Source organism: Podarcis liolepis, assembly GCF_965112155.1.
Source record: "Podarcis liolepis genome assembly, chromosome: 14".
Taxonomy (NCBI): Eukaryota; Metazoa; Chordata; class Lepidosauria; order Squamata; family Lacertidae; genus Podarcis; species Podarcis liolepis.
Window position 1 is genome coordinate 10,912,307 of NC_139569.1, and position 17,521 is coordinate 10,929,827.

General features: G+C 41.5%; 1 protein-coding gene across 3 annotated transcripts in view; it reads left to right on the top strand.

Moving 5' to 3' along the window:
- The window catches only part of USP22 (ubiquitin specific peptidase 22), a 105,635-nt gene that overhangs the window by 25,945 nt on the left and 62,169 nt on the right, over positions 1 to 17,521 (top strand). For 2 of the 3 annotated variants that reach the window (XM_083474368.1, XM_083474369.1), the window contains exons 2-3: positions 5,030 to 5,162; positions 17,094 to 17,207. In XM_083474368.1, the coding sequence (XP_083330494.1) occupies positions 5,030 to 5,162; positions 17,094 to 17,207 (247 nt within the window). Of the gene's footprint in view, positions 1 to 5,029; positions 5,163 to 7,039; positions 7,113 to 17,093; positions 17,208 to 17,521 lie in introns of all 3 variants that reach the window. The other variant, XM_083474370.1, reaches the window with a different exon arrangement.

Sequence of the window (17,521 nt, forward strand, 5' to 3'; positions counted from 1 at the left end):
TTGTGGAGATTATATACTGTAGTAGCATCACATACTGTACAACCTAAATCGCAGCAGAAAAAAATAAGCATAATGACAGGGCTATCAGAAGCCCTCATGACTTTCTGTTATTTTTAATTATTTTTAATTATTGTGAATTTGCTTTGAGATGCTTCATAGGAAGTATTCATAAATGAAATAAATCATAATCATTCAAATTTTCAGGCTGCTATCCTAAGTACACTTATGAGTAAGTCCCATTCAGTCAGTGGGCTTATTTCCAAAAAGATATGCATAGGATTGCTTTGCATGTCATTTTGTTGTGGGTTAGATCACAGTTCAGTTGTTCCACTTCATAATATGGGCCAGAAGAACTCGGTTATTTGGTGAAAGTTTATTCCTTTGCCTGAGATCATCTTCTGAGGCCCTCCTCCATGTGCCCCCTCCTCAAGAGATTCGGATGGTAGCAACACAAGAATGGGCCTTCTCTGCAGTGGCTCCCCATCTGTGGAATGCTTTCCCCCGGGAAGTTTGCCTGGCACCTTCATTATACACCTTTAGGTGCCAGGCAAAAACGTTCCTTTTTAACCAGACCTTTGGTTGATCTGATTTACAACCCATGCCTCTTTAAAATGTTTTTTTTTGGGGGGGGGATATTGGGTTACTGTTTTTATTTTTATTAGGTATTTTGTGGTTTTATATCTTGATTTTATTCTATGAACCACCCTGAGACCTCCCCCCCCCCCGGGTATAGGGAGGTATATAAATTCAAACAACAACAACAACTTTCTTCTCCCCAATTTCCCACTCCTTGAAGGAGCTTTGGTTAACCATGGAAATTCACATGACACTTAAAGCGAGGTCTGATAAGCACTGGCTGCAATATTGTACCAGGGCATCTAGTTGGCATACAGTCATACCTCGGGTTAAATATGCTTCAGGTTGAGCATTTTCAAGTTACGCTCCGCTCAAAATGACATAATGCGCAGAAGCGGTGAATCGCGGCATGTGCAGACGTGGATTGCATTCGCTTCAGGATGTGAACGGGGCCCCGGAACAGATCCCGTTTGCATCCAGAGGTACCACTGTATTTAAATTTCCCGGACAATGTTTTTGAGCATACGCTACCCTCTTAGATCATGGTGGGGGAACTTCAGGCCCAGTGACCAGATGCAGCCCTCCTAACTTCTGTTCAGCTCCTGAAACACTTCCCCAGGCTACACCCTCTTCCAAGGCTACGCTACCCCCTTCTGCTCTGCACCTTCCTCCACTGCTTTTGCCAGGCTGAGATGCTGCTGCTTCCTTGCCTGGATGGAGGGTGAAGAGATGTGGGTTGGTGTGTATAGAAACCTCTCACTTCCACAAGTCTGAAATTATCTCTGTTGTACAAAGGTAAGAATCACATTTGTTGCCCACTTATGTACCTCACCCACCCACTTTTGCATCTGAGCCTGCCCATCCCTGGCATGTGGCCCTTGGAAAGTTGCCCATGAAGGGAGTGTGGCCCTCTCTTTGGAAAAGGTCCCCCACCCCTACTCTAGATGGTTAAACCAGTAAACAACATTGCTATTTGTCAACAGCTGGAAAAATTAAGATCTCAGTCCCAAGTGCTGTGTTACACGCTTGCATAATTTCTTTAAACTTTAGTTTTGTGAGTTGCAATGCTGAATGTCATAAATAGCAGCCGTCTATATTTTTAACACTCCCAGCTAATGATTCATAAGCCACCTTGATGTTGCCATGTTCTATCTTTTCCCAGACTTCCTTGAGCTTTTGAAAAAGTCGTGATTTGAAAAAGAATTGCATCATTAGAACTGCACCTTGTTGTTAAGCCTGTTTACCCAGAAACCATTATCAGTAGGACTCCTAGCTTAAACGTGTTTAAGATTACAGAATACAGTTGAGTTCAGTGTCTGTCTAGTAATAAATCATTGTAAGTCTTGCACTATTTGGTATCAGAAGAGCTTTTTCTTTGATTAGAATAGGAACAGATTTGTTAGCGCTCTTTCGGGTGTTTGGTAACAAAACACACATGAAAGGGCTTCTGAGAACATGCTGCCTACTTGCCTCTTAGCTGCAGTCAGTGGTTGACTGAAGAACTACCTTCATGGGGATGCAATCTCTGCATCTGTGTTAGGTCTTCTTGAAAGGATGCTGCCCTCACACCAGTCAGGGACAAAGTCAACACATGTATTGGCATTTAGGCGGCGGGGCTAGCATTCATTTGAACAGGAGTTCTTGCTTCACTAGGTGTTATTCCTTCCCTCTCTTCTCCCCGGAATAATTTTGGCAGTTAAATAGTTATCCAAGGCAGCTGACAGTTTCTCTAGCCCAGCATTCAAGCTGCTTTCTGACACATTGGTGCATATTGGCTCATAACTAACATTTGCCTAATTAAACTAGCTATGGCCTTTTAAAATGTTGGGGGGGGGAGAGTATTGTTTTTGTTTGTTACAATGGTACAGTGGTGCCCCGCAAGACGAATGCCTCGCAAGACGAAAAACTTGCTAGACGAAAGGGTTTTCCGTTTTTGCGTTGCTTCGCTAGACGAATTTCCCTATGGGCTTGCTTCGCAAGATGAAAACGTCTTGCACTTTTTTTTTAAAGCCGCTTGAAGAGGCGCAGTTGCGATGGACCGTGCTTCACAAGACGAAAAACATCGCAAGACGAAAAGACTCGCGGAACGAATTCTTTTCGTCTTGCGAGGCACCACTGTATGTATTTTTGTGTTTTTATTTTGCAAACCACCCTGTGATCCTCGGATAAAGGGCAGTATAGAAATTTGAACAAAATTTAGTTTAGTACTTGCCTGCAAGTTTGAGAATTTGCTTTTTTATATATGTGAGAGGTCAGAATGGCTATTGCCTCTCTACTAATATGTTGGCTTCTTACTTGCCATTGACTAGTCTGCTGTGATGTCATAGAATGTTTCCAAACATTCTAATGTGAGTGGGCATTCTAATTCTTGGGCATTCTCAATATGGAAATGGTCTACTGTTCATTGAGAAATGTCAGGTTAGTAACATTTCTTTAGAATAAGCCCAACTTCTTCCTGCCTATACCTACTTAGCCCCCACCCTCTTTGGGAATTCCTTTTCCTGTCCTTACTTCTCACATGTTTTTTTTTTTTTTTACTTTTGAAGACTGCCAGGAACAAAATGATGTCACTTTCTGCTAGTCATTCTTGAGTGCCTGTAACAAAGTAGGTTCTTTTCTGTTACCTCATTGTGTTCTGTACAATCAAATTAGAAACAAAATTGTCAAGAGTTGTTGACATAGTGCCTTTCATCAGAGAGATTGCTCATATTTTAGCCATTTTTACCCAAGAATTACAGCTCTGTATTGATGCATTATGAAATTTGCAACTTTTATGTAAATAAGTGTTGGAATTGTATCTATGTTTAAAAATAATCCATAAAATAGATGGGTGGTTTTGGGTTTGTAAGAGGATCGGTTTTTCATTATAAAAATATTGACGCTTTTTCATAATACAATAAAAAACAAATTAATCTAAATGAAAAAGAAAGGGGAGGGAAGAAAAGGCAAAGTGCTCTCTCAAAGGTAGAGCTTAACCCTTGTCTCACACAGAAAGGGGTGAACTCTCCCAGCTCACCCAGTCACTTCCCTTTCTTCTCCCAGCCTCCCACCCTGGGAGCTGTTGTAAGTGGATCTGTTTTCACCTCTCAGCTTGGATGCGATGCTTAAGTCAAAGTTGGACTTAAAGTGTTTTATCCAGCTAAGTTCTTCTCTGGGTAGACTCATTGGAATTAACAGACATTACTAACTTAGGTCCATTAGTTTAAATGAGTCTGCATTGAACAGAACTTGGTTGGCTGCAATGGTTAAATGGTTTTGGTTTTTTAATGGAGTGCTTAAATGGTTAACCTCCCACCTGAATTTAATACCTAACCATTTCCTAAAGTCTGTGTGTCTAGACCAGCATGCAATTTTAAATTGGTACCTTCTGACTTCTGTACAAATCTTGGCAAATGGAATGGGGACAAAAGGGGTTTTGGTAGACATAGAATAATAAGTACAAACAAAACAAAACCCAGTTCCCAATATTTTAACATATCCAGAAAGTAAAACTCGGGGGAAAGAGATGCAAATTGGAACTCTCACATTTCTCTGGGGCAAAGTAAACAGACTGTGACACAGCTGAGGAGTCTAATCCTGAATTGAGTGCTGGGATCAAAAGAAACAGAAAGCATGTCTAACCTCCACTGCAGTGATTTTTCTGTATGTACCCCTTTCTTTTCTCGGTAGGAATGAATGGTCATCATCCATGAATGGACTAAAATAAAAAGGATACTTGGGGATGGAGTTGCAGTGGGGGTTAAAACAAATCAACATCCCTGACAGCAGGTGGCCAGGCCTTCGCTGGCAAACTGTGTGTGTAATATATGTTCGTTGTGCATGTGAATACATCCTTCGTCCCCATCATACATATAAGAGACATTTTGCTAGTCTAAAATGTGTTGTGTTACAGCACAGTGGCGGGAACTCTCTCCTTATATTATCAAAAAAAGTCTTTTCTGTCTTTTCTCATGTCTTTATAATAATTCAGTGCATCAGAGAATATTTCTCCAGCAACTTTAGCTGCATAAATAAACAAATAAGCAAGTTATTCATCTGATGAGTTTTATCTGCTTAGCTATCCATTTTAGCAGTTTGCAAATCTTAATTGACTAAAGACATCTGATTGGCTAGCAGAAGGTTAACAGGATGTTGCACCACTTTCTAATAATCTCTAGCTGTTCTGATAGGTATTGTTTTGGATTGTATCTGTGCCATAATAAATGGGGATGGACCAACAGAGATATGGGTTTATAAAAGTGTTTCATTAGTGGAAAAACATGCATAATAGCTGTCTGCATATCCCTTTTGGATGGAGAATTCAGTTCTAGCTATCAGTCTGGCTCATTTTAATACTGGAAAGTAGAAATAAATGTCACACATATGTTAGTACTTACAAACCTAATCAGAGAGTGGATGAACTTACACAATAAAGTATTTGCTATTTGTAATGAATATCATCTTTGTATTTCAGGCAAAGTCGTGCATCTGTCATATGTGTGGTGCCCATCTGAACAGACTTCATTCTTGCCTGTACTGTGTTTTCTTTGGCTGTTTTACAAAGAAACACATCCACGAGCACGCAAAGGCAAAGCGACACAACTTAGGTAAGCAATCTTTTTAGACTCCTGCAATAGCATTGCTTGTTTACTAATGCATGATTTTTACAATGTGGAAAATACTACATTTAGATCAGAACCCAGACAACTTGACTCTTCCGGTTATAGAGGATATTTCATATGGAAGTTTTTCTGGCTGATATGACTGGCACCTCTGTCGAAGCCCTAGCCAACCTCTGGAACACCCGAATGGCTTGGGCTATTGACACAATCGCCCCTGAGCACCTGCTCCCACTTCATGGAGCCCGTTTGGCCCCCTGGTATACTCCAGAGCTAAGGGCTGGGAGACAGATTGAATGCAAGTGGAAGAAAGATCCGAATGAATGTAACTGAACTCTGGTAAGTGCTCATTATCGAGCCTACCTAGTGGCAGTGAAGGCTGCAAAGAAGGCATACTTTGCTGCCTCCATTGCATCCTCATTATGTCGTCCGGCAGAGCTTTTCTGGGTTGTATGGAGCCTTTTACAGGCTGGCCCAAAGGAGGTGGTAGAACCAACTGTATCTCGCTGTGACTTGTTTGCAAAGCATTTTGAGGATAAAATCGCTTGCATCCCACCAAGAACTTGACTGTGCTGTTACAGCATGTGAATCTCATGGGGTGCCCAGAGCACAGTCTAGTCCTGTTGTGTTGGATGAGTTTCAGTTGATAAGGCTCGAGGATGTGGACAAGGTGCTTGGATTGGTCAGGGCGACCACTTGTGCTGTAGATCCTTGCTACTCTTGGCTGATAAAAACCAGCATGGACGGAACAGCTGGCTGGACCAGAGAGGTGATCAGTGCCTCTTTTCAAGAGGGGGTGATCTCTGCCTGTTTAAAAGAGGCAGTGGTAAAACCACTTGTTATGAAACCTTCCCTGGATTTGGAAAACCTAACTAACTACCAGCCAGTTGCTAATTTCCCTTTCTTGAGCAAAGTTCTGGAGTGAGTGGTTGCAGACCAGATCCAGGCACTGCACTTTTGGAAGAAACAGATTTTCTGGATCCGTTTCAACTGGGGTTTAGGCCCAGTTTTGGCACAGAAACTTCTTTGGTCGCTCAGTATGATGACCCCTGCCTAGAGAGAGACAAGGAACTGTGTCCCTGTTAATTCTTCTTGACCTCTCAGTGGCTTTCAATACCCTCGACCACGGTATTCTGCTGGAGTGACTGTCCGAACTAGGGGTGGGTGGCACCACTTTGCAGTGGTTCCAATCCTACTTGGATGGTCATTTCCAGAGGGTGTTGCTTAGGGAATGCTTAACAACAACAACAACAACAACCACCCACTCATTTTTTCTAGTAATTTACATTCTGAAGTTACCCTATAATTATGGCCTTGATAAATTGAGACTAGGTAGCTAAAAATAAATAAGTCAAACACACACACACACACACACACATATATATATATATATATAGAGAGAGAGAGAGAGAGAGAGAGATAAAATAACTAACTGCTTTCTAGTTAGTGGAAAGGAGAGTGGTATTTATGTTTTCCATTTTATTATGATGCAAAGCTCATTTGTAATCATGAAAGATGTTGGTGTACCTGAGTGTTACAGTTACAAAGCTGATCTCTTGATTTTAACAGAAAATGTCAGACACTTAATTCCATTGGATCTTGATATCTTTTAAATTTTATAATTTCCTGCCTAAAATCAAATGGTCTTTGGTGGTTTATCCTGGAAAACCTTCATTTTTAAAATGCTTAAATCCCTTTTATTTATAAAGAAGTAAACATGTTCTCAGTTCACCTAGCAGGCCTTTCAGTTAGGCCTGCATTAATGTATGAGCTCTGTATTTGTGACTTGGATAGACAACCTCCTTGAAGGTGTTTTTGAGTGTTTTAAAAAATGAATTTTGATTGTCATGTATTTACTTCGTTAGTTAAAAACTTTCCATCTACTGCCTCACCTTCCCAGACTTGTCAGATGCTCAGCCTGGTAGGAGTCAGCAAACAGTATGTCATATTATCTTATCAATGTCTATGCAAATGCCCTATTATTTAAATAATTATTACATATAGTACTTCTTACTCTTACTATACATCTTGAAAAGGCTTAACTGAAACCACAAAGCTTGAATTACCTGTTCACTTAATTATCAATGCATAAAGTCAGACATTTTGCCCACATTTTGTGCATGGTTGTACGCATGCCGTATCCTTTCTAAAGTACATTAGTTTTCAAACTTTTGATACTGAGGGAACTCCTAGTGATCCAGGCACCAGCTGAGATACAGTGGTGCCTCGCAAGATGAAATTAATATATTCCGCGAGTTTTTTCGTCTAGCAAATTTTTCGTCTCGCGAAAAGCTTCAAAAATCACCAAAAAGCTCAAAAAAGGCTACCACACCGCGTTCTATGAGTTGCTCCTCAAAGTCAAGTCGCAACTGTATTAACGGTGTTAAGAAAAAGGAAACAAACTTGCAAGACGTTTTCGTCTTACGAAGCAAGCCCATAGGGAAATTCGTCTTGCGAAGCAGCTCAAAAACCGCAAAACCCTTTCGTTTGCTTATTCTAAAAATTCCTTCTGGCCAAGGTTACGAGTGGGGAAACTCTTTTAATGTGTGCTAGCCCTGAAATGTCAGATGAAAATATTCTTAACAGCAGTACTTGAAACAACACCGTTGGAATGCCATTTGATCACCCCCCAAAAAACATGTTACATGCATACACATCTCAAAATGAACTGAAATTATTTTTGAAGCACTTAGTGACTTTGCTGAGCTTACATCAGTCTCCATGGAGACGAGCAGAACCTGAAGCTCCAGATAACAAATTGTGAAGCTTTAGCAGAAGCAGCTACATATATGCTGCAGAATGATGTATTTGCATGTACTAGGGATGAAATCCACCCACAGCGTGTAACCCCTGAGCTTGAGGACAAGTTTCCCTTCCCATTCAGTATTATGCATCTCACTACTTTTCTCCAAAACGGAGATATAGTTAGAACTCTCTAACACCTTGATTTCTATGGCCTTTAAAAGCAACCTAAATTTGTCCTGTGTGTATAAGTCAGAACGGAGGTGCATATAGGAAGAACTGTGCCAAAGCATCTGTTACTGTTCCTCCTGGGCAGAAAGAACTTGGAGCCGTTTGCTGGTGCATATGCTTTGTAGGAGGTGAGTTGGTGGGTGGAGCTAGTCCACCCCCAAGCCCTTGATCGGTTCAGAATACGACTCTTGATTGAAAAAAGAATGCAAGTTGCTGACAAGGTAATTATAGGCTTCTGTATTCTACAGTGAGACCCCAGCCTGTGGCAGTCCTCTTCTTTGTGAGTCTCATTTTGTAGCCCTAGGCCTGCTGGACCACACTGCAATATTAATTCCTTGGATTTTCAAAGGCATAGCAGATAGAGGCAAAATCTTTGTTTTCTGAGAAGGAATGCATGTTTGATAGGACTGAAAAGATGGTCTCCGCTCCAGCCACCTGCTACTTCTTCAGTGATGGTGGACAACTGGAGTGCTCCTTGAGCCGGGTTTACTGTGTACCGGATTTGCTATGCAGAAAATATCATAAATTAGGATCAAAATGGGAGTATGGAATCCTCATGCTTTGCATGCAGAAGGTCTCTAATTCAGTCCCTGCTATCTCCAGAATAGCAAGTGGTGTGAGAGGCTTCTCTCCAAGACGCTGGAGAACTGCTGGGCTAGGTTGAGAAACAGAATAGAATAGCTTTCGACTCAAGAGTTAGAAACAATAGGACTGGCTCCTGTTAGTTTCAGCTCCATGGTAATTGTCCTATGAACTGCCCATAATGGCTAAATGGGATAAGAGACAACAAAAACTAATAACAGGGTATTTTACTTTGAATGTAGTCAAGGTGAATTAGTCATTAAAAATAACCAACTGAGATGAAATTCTGCAGGAGGTTCATGTTTTCTTTCTCTTCCCTTTTCTCTACATAGACTGCAAAGTGCCGCAAGACCTATATAAGAGCTGCTGCCAAGATGCATGTTGTTTTTGTAAATACAGTGATTTGTGCATCTGTGCTTAATTTCTGAGCCGTAGTTAGATCAATTCTATTGTATGGGAGAGTGAAAGTGGATATTCCAGTGTAGTTAACATACACATTTGTAAATAAGCAAATAATGAGTTTCTGGGTGCATCTGGAACCATAGATGGCTGAGAGAAGCAGAAATCGTAAATTAGTTCAACTTTCTTGGGGGGGGGGTACTATGTTACATTTTCCAGAGGAACTGAAAGTCTGCAGCAATCAGTATTATGGACAAGGCAGTATTGTGATCTTTAAACACCTCCAGTTTCTTTCTGTGGAGATTGACACTGCAAACCTCTTCTTTTTCAAATACCTTTTAATTAGGTTTGTATTGCTCACTTGGAAAGAGTAGGTGACCCTCCTCCCAAAGAAGTGCACTGACTTCAAGGAATTTGAAGGACTTTAGGCATCCATTTGTTAACCTGTGGACTCTTGATCACAAAGGAATGCCTTTCTCCAGGTCCCTTGGTATCTACCTGTCTGATCCCAGAAGACCAGTCACAGATACATTTCTTATGTACCTCTTTGCCTCTGCATGCCTGGTAGGACTTACTCACTTGCCATCTTTCACAGGATGGCTTTAAATCTTTCTGTTCAGACTGATGAATTGTTGCTTCTGATTCATTCTTGGTGGAGCGACTGCTGGGGTGATTATAAATGGTTAGGTACATTTTTCTGGGGGAGGGACCAAGGCAAACGGAAGGTTTTTTGTTTTTTTGTTCCTTACCAATGGAGATAGCAGCATGGTGTTTGATGATAGCCAGATACAAGTTTTGCTGTCAGCTTTCACTTCCACAAAGAAGTTGAAATGAAGGGATTGCCCCTCTTGTTTGCTTGAAAATTTGCTCTTCGCACTTTAGAGAGACTGTTGGAGGGTTGTTTTCCTGTCCTGTGGGTTCAGTGCCTGGAAGCCACCATCTTACCCAAACACCCTGCAGCCCTAATATGGGCACTGCGACTGCAAATGCCTCGCTTTCTTAATCATCTTTGGAACAGGATAACTTACAACCTAAAAGAGTTTCTGCGTCTGTTAGTGAGAATCGCCACCTGGTGAGATAACTGCCTTCCATAATAAAAGAAGGAGAAGGAAAGAAAGCTACTGCTTATGGCATTGAGTAAAAGTGACAAAAAGCTGGATTTATGGTGTGAAATGAGAAAGTTTAAATGGACAAGGGGAATCTCTGTGAAGCTTTAAGTGGATTATTTTTCATTTTCATTTTTTATTTGAAGAAAGTGTGTTTAAGAAATTGAAAGTTAGTTTGCCAACTGACACTATATCCATGGAAATGGAATTAACCTTGTGATGCTGCTGAAGTGATGGGAGCCATTAAGGGACAGAAGTCCTAATAGCTTCAGTGAAGCAGGAAAATAGCCTCCCCATTCAGAATAAGAAAAAAATAAGAAAAAAAGGCAGAAGGGGGAAAAAGAGGTAGAAAATAGGAGATCTTCAGGGTCCTTGCTTACTGTGGATGTTCTTAAGCAGATGATGACAGAGCAAACAATGTCTCTCAATGAAACAATATAGGCTTGGGGAGGGGGAATAGGTAAAAAATTGACAAGACTAAAAGAACAGTCAATGAAGTGAGGAATGAAATTAAACCAGAGATGAATGAAATGGAAAATGGAATCAACTATGACATAGAGGCTTTAGATGACAAGGAACTGGCAGGACTGAGAGCTGAAACTATGGCAAAACTAGAAGGGACAACTGATGAAATTGAAGAACCCACTATGCATAACTATGAAGTTATGGATGGAGAAAGATCTGGATAATCTGACATTGATGGAATTGAGAGAGGGAAAGAGTTCCATGTACAATTTAGAGTAATCCCAGAGGATAAAGCTATTAAATCTCAGGCGGGGGGGGGGGGTACAGAAAAAGAATGGAAGGACCACAAATGGAACAGTCATTCATAGATAACATGGGGAAAGCATGGCAGATATAACAGGAGATGGGAATTGAAGATACAGAACTGGGTGTGAACCAATGGATACAAAAGAATTATGGAATATTATCTCAACATTTGATCACAGTGGAGAGACTCTTATATGTGCCAAGAGGGAAACATTTACCATTTAATATGGAGGCATGGTTTCTGAAATTGTTGGAGGCAAAGTTGATACTTTTAATTAGAGAAAAACTATTGCTGACATTGAATATGGAACCCCTTTTGGATTTTTTGTCCGAAAAGGAAAATGGACACAAATATGAACCAACCCGGACCCTGTGGTCATCTGAGGCCCTTCCTTGGGCGCCTTCCCCACGAAAGGTCTGGAGGGTGGCAATGTGGGAATGGGCCTTATGTGCAGTGAAATGCGTTCCTCGAGGAGGCCTGCATGGCACCTTCATTACATATCTTTAGGCACCAGACAAAAATGTTACTCTTCAACCAGGCATGTGGCAGATTCTAGGGCTTTTTAAATGTGTCTGAGAGAGGGGGGAGTTAATGGTTCGTTTTGTTTTTGTTTTGTTATGCATTTTGTGTTTTCATTTTGTATTTTTATGTTGTGAAGGGCAGTATACAGTTGATAGATGAACTCTTCTGCCAGAATGCAAGACAGTTAAGGCAGTTTTCAACAGCAGAATCCTGAATCCCGAGTAAACTTCATTCCTATTTCAGATCCACTATCTGTGACTGTGTTTGACACCAAATGGTTAGATGTCCTACCACAGTAGCACTTTGCTCTGTTGAAAAGCCAATGTGGTTTAGTGACTGGATGTGGCAAATCCAGGTTCAAATCCCTGTCCAACTATGAAACATCGTGGCAAGGGCACAGCCAGAATTTTTGCTGGAGGGATGGAGCCAAAGTTGTTGAGCACCCCATATATAGAAATACCCCATATATAGAAAATTGTGGGGGCCATCCTATAATGGAGTACTTACAATAAGGGGGAAGCAAAACTCAGTTCCTAGAGGGAAGGATGAAGTTCAAATGCTTGCCCTCTTTGTAAGAGAGTAGAACAGAATATACAGAAGAACATAAAGTAGAAAAGAACCAATACAGTGGTGCCTCGCAAGACGAAATTAATTCGTTCCGCAAGTCTCTTCGTCTTGCGAGTTTTTCGTCTTGCGATGCACGGTTTCCCATAGGAATGCATTGAAAATCAATTAATGCGTTCCTAGGGAAACCGCCTTCAGACCAGGTCCGGGGACAGTCTGTCCCCGGACCTCTTCTGAAGGCTGGGGGGGGGATAAGGGCTTTTCTTCCCACCCCCAGCATTTTTAAAAAACCCGGGACAGCGGAGGACTTCTCCGCTGTCCGGGCAATCTTAAAATGCTGGCGGGCAGCATTTTAAAATCGCCCCGGGACAGCGGAGGACTTCTCCGCTGTCCGGGGCGATTTAAAAGCCCCTGGGAAGGCAGGCAGGGGGGACAAAGACTTTTGCCCCCCGCCAGCCTTCAGAAGGTGTTCCCGCCCCCCGCCCCGCTTCGGAGCACCGTTCCGAAGCGGGGCGGTGGGGGAAGGTGTTCCCACCCCCCCGCCCCGCTTCGGAGCACCGTTCCGAAGCGGGGCGGTGGGGGAAGGTGTTCCCACCCCCTGCCCCGCTTCGGAGCACCGGGAGAAGCGATCTCCCCGCAGCCCCTTGCTTCAAAAGAGGTCCGGGGGCAGCGGGAAGCGCTTCCCGCTGTCCCCGGACCTGGGGCTGCGGGGAGAAGATCGCTTCTCCCCGCCGCCCCTTGCTTCAAAAGAGAAGACCCGCTGTCCCCGGGGCAAGCTTCGTTTTGCGAAGCAAGCCCATAGGGAAATTCGTCTTGCGAGGCAACTCGAAAACGAAAAAACCTTTCGTTTTGCAAGTTTTTCGTCTCGCAAGGCGTTCGTCTTGCGGGGTACCACTGTATGTGCTTGTTTGGGGATCACACCCATAACGTACAGGGTCTTTTCTGCTGTGTCCTTGGCTTCTATATATCCCACTACAAGAGCTTATATTACATTGTCTATAGGATGTGCTCACCTAAGCCTTGCAAAAATCTGTCTTGCAGGAGGCACTATAGTCATTTTGAAAATCTGGACCCCTACCCCTTATTTGGGGACACAGGTGGTGCTGTGGGTTAAACCACAGAGCCTAGGGCTTGCCGACCCGAAGGTCAGCGGTTTGAATCCTTGCGACGGGGTGAGCTCCCGTTGCTCGATCCCTGCTCCTGCCAAACTAGCAGTTCAAAAGCACACAGTGCAAGTAGATAAATAGGTACCACTCCAGCAGGAAGGTAAACGGCGTTTCCATGCGCTGCTCTGGTTTGCCAGAAGTGGCTTAGTCATGCTGGCCACATGACCCGGAAGCTGTACGCCGGCTCCCTCAGCCAATAAAGCGAGATGAGCGCCGCAACCCCAGAGTCATCCACAACTGGACCTAACGGTCAAGGATCCCTTTACCTTTTACCCCTCATTTGAAGAAAAAAAAAGTTGGACATTACAGTGCACATTGTTATAGGAGTGGGGCAGCCAACCAAAATATTGGCTGTTATTTCTGAGAGAGGAGCTGAGGCATGAGGAAATTCATGTTGCTAGTCTCGGCCAATAAGTGGCTGGGATAATAGCTGCAGGTACAGCGATGTGTGAGAGCAGTTGAGAGGGAATGTGCAGGTGCAGTTTGTTAGTGATTGACTACATGTGTATCATGAGCCTCAAAGTTAGACGGGAAAGGGTATTTTGAGATGCCATCTCACTGATTGCTTCCAGGGAATCTGTTAGCAAAGCTGTCTTGTCACATGTACTGCTAATGAAAAAGGTTTCTAAGGCTTGATGAAAGCTTTGGCCTCGTAGTCCCTAAACGTACTTGGGTAAAATCATCTTGCAAAATTGGTGTCAATTCAGAGATATTGAGTACTAAATAGGTCTTAATGGAAGAAGTTAAAGTAATTGCAAGCTAAAAAACAGCCTTTGTTCCACCTTTCCATCTTGTTTTGTTCCAACTTGTTTTGAAAATTCTTCATGAGGCAGGATTATAATAAAATGAGAGCCATAAATATCCAATTTTTTCTTCAAATCTCCACATACTGCATATAACATACTGGAGGACTTTGTAATAATTGACTTCTGTTTTTAAATTTCAACTAATTGCAGAGGTTTCCTTGATTTAATATAAAGTTGTAGTATATAATATATATAAAGGGCTATGATAATTCACTTGAAAGTATCTGACTATTTTAAAATATAACATTCAGATATCACTTTATGAGGCTCCTAACATCCACCCACCCTATTGCTATGGCAACAGTTAATTTGTATGTAACTGTTATATAAGCAAGTACCATATTCTATGCAACAGTTAAAATTGGCATTTTATTTTTTAAATCTACACTGATAATAAGCAAGAATGGTAGGAGTAGGAACCTTAGTTTGTAGGTTAGTTACTATAGTCATCTTTTAAGATTAATATCCCTAACTTACTTTGGTTAGGCTTATAATGATTACTAATGTGGAGAAGTAACAGCAATGCACACTTGGAATGCCTGTAGTGGTACTTCTTTCAATGGTCTATTTTAAAGATAAAGTTTATGAAAGGTATCTGGCCACCGTTAAAACACAGTGTATTGGCTTTGTTGGAAGAACAGCTTCTCTCAAAACGTGCTTTGGGAAATCTAATTTAAGATATTTTCAGATACTGCTCTGAACCTTCGCATACATTAAGTCCTGCAGAATTCAGGGCTGCTATACCTGAAGATTTGAAATTGGATATTTGTGATTCACATTCTATTTCAAAACAAAATGAGAAAAAAGGAGGTTATAATAGCTTGGACTTGTATCTTGAGGTTCATTTAGCTCTTGTTACATACAGGCATTGCATTCAAGTCAACCTGGTTTCTTCTGATGGAGGAGGCTTACTGTACCTCTGGCATGTGTGAATTAGATACAGTGGTACCTCGGTTTACGAACTTAATCCGTTCTGGAAGTCTGCTCTTAAACCAAAGCCGTTCTTAAAGTGAGGCGTGCTTTCCCTAATGGGGCCTCCCGCCGCTGGTGCCCTTCCACCATTCGGCTTCTGTTCGTAGACTGAGGTAAAGTTCGCTAACCGGAATACCTACTTCCGGTTTTGCAGAGTTCGTATACCGAATAGTTCGTTTACAGGGCTGTTTGTAGACCGAGGTACCACTGTATCTGTTTTTAGCCCTGTCAACTTAATTATCAGCTGAGAAATAGGGCATTTATCTGTAAAATGAGACAGAACACACTGGCAGCCACCTGAACCCATGGGAGGTTTGAAATCCTGGTACTCCTCTTTTATGGGTCAGTGTGGCACCAATCTAAGCCAAATTAGGATGTGGAACTGATGCAAGAAATTTTTTTATGTTTCTTACATCAGTCTGAACTGAAATTTCTTAAGGATTTCTGTATATAATATCTGTAAAAAATGTAAATAGCTTGAGTTGTCTTTATTGGGAAGAGACTGATTTGGCTCTGTTTTTGGAGTTCAGTGCATCTTTAGAGGGCAACTTTGGAACCTCCCTTTTCAGCAAGGAGTAAGTATTAGCAGATAAAAACCAGCTGATTAATTAGATTGAATCTGTTTTGTATAAGAATGCCCTGTAGGTTTTGAAGCTCATATAAGAACACTAAAGAAGTGTATGATATCAAGAGCTGTTTGAAGATTGGGATAGCAAAATATTGTTGAGAATCTGATATGATTCACAGTGGAAGTTGCTCCCAGTACCATTCACCACAAGGAAGGAGCTTAAGGTCCAAATAGTTTTCTGTTGCAGAAGATCAGGAAAACAGTTCTGGACATAGTTTTTATGCTTTTGCAGATACAGATACATACAAGTACAAAAAAATCTCCCTTGCTCTAAATAAACTCAGCAATACAAGACGTAATACCAAGCAAGGAACACCAACAGATTGATGAGTCACAGACTAAGTCTGCTGAACTGATATGCATTAATCACTCCTTCTCATGTCCAGTTACTCTAACTGGGGTCGCTAAGATAGTGTGGCAGGGGGTACTGGAGGTGTAAATGACTACCAAACTTTGAGAAGCTGGTATCGCTGGATCAAGTTCATTAATTTTGTTGATTTAATTAAATTAAAGATTTTAAATTGGACTTGGAACAAATGTGCAGTTGTTACTGTTTTGAATTTAATTGTGTTGTTAATGTTCCTTAGTAGGTCATGCAAACCACTATTTTGAATAAAGCTTTTTATAGGGTGGGGTAGAAAGCACTGGGGATGAGTTTATTGGAACCAAGGGGAGTAGTAGCCAAAAAAGTTTGGGAAGCATTTTCTAGGTGGTGGACTATTCATTCTGCATTGTTCCAGACATGTACACCCACATTGTTCGCTGTAAATATTTTATTGACATCTGTGGACATGTGGACACATTTAGAATATTTAGAACATTTGGAACAGAATACTGTGGGCAACAACTGCTCTGGTTGCTACACCCCTCCCCAGACTAAGAGAGAAAGAGAGCACACGTTTGAACAAATTATTTGCTTTTCCATAGTGTCTTGATGAAAGTCGTATCCAGTAGAATTAAAACGGATCTTCTTGCATTTGCTTGATTTTACATGAGTTTCCCACCCCAAACCACCACCCCGAACAGTGATGGACTGTACAGTAAAAAGCACAGATGTAGTGCTTGTCAGCACCATAAAAACATTGGTCCGAGGCATGGGTGCTCATGGATTCTCTTAAATTTTACATAGGATAACAGCAAAACCACCAGCAAATTGCGGAATAATTTTAACTACCAGGAGAATCTGAGAAATATATTTTAAATGTTCATTCCTTAATTTGTCTGAGAATACTTGTTTGTAGAAAAGGTTGTTGGCGTTAAAAGTATCATGTGGCATAGTAACATTTGGTATTTTTGTTCTTCCCCCTTTTGAGGTCAGGGGATATGTGTGTAGATGCTATTATGGAAGCCAATGCCTACATTTTTAAATTTTAAATTTTTGTGTGTTTCTCTCTCCAACCCCCTTCCCAACCACCTTATGTTTCTGCAGCCATAGACCTTTTGTATGGGGGTATATACTGCTTTATGTGTCAAGATTACATATACGACAAAGATATGGAACAAATTGCCAAAGAAGAACAACGGAAGGCTTGGAAGCTACAAGGTTTGATTTTATTTAAGTATCTGCTGAAAGAATGCTCGCTTTCATTCTTAGTTATACCTGGCCCTCCCACCCATCAATAATAGGGAAATGGGGTACCAATGCAAGTTGTAGGAGCAACAAATGTAGAGATTATTTATCTTCAGAGGCTAGACTGCTTAACATGCACACCTCATAAAATTTCAGCCAACCTACACTTTTAAAATTTACTTTCAATGAAGTAACCCCTTCTCTTGTGATTGTGCAAAGTTAAGGATAAGATAGAATAAATCTACTTTTAAGCATAGCAGAAAAGAAATCTGTTCCCTTCCTACAAA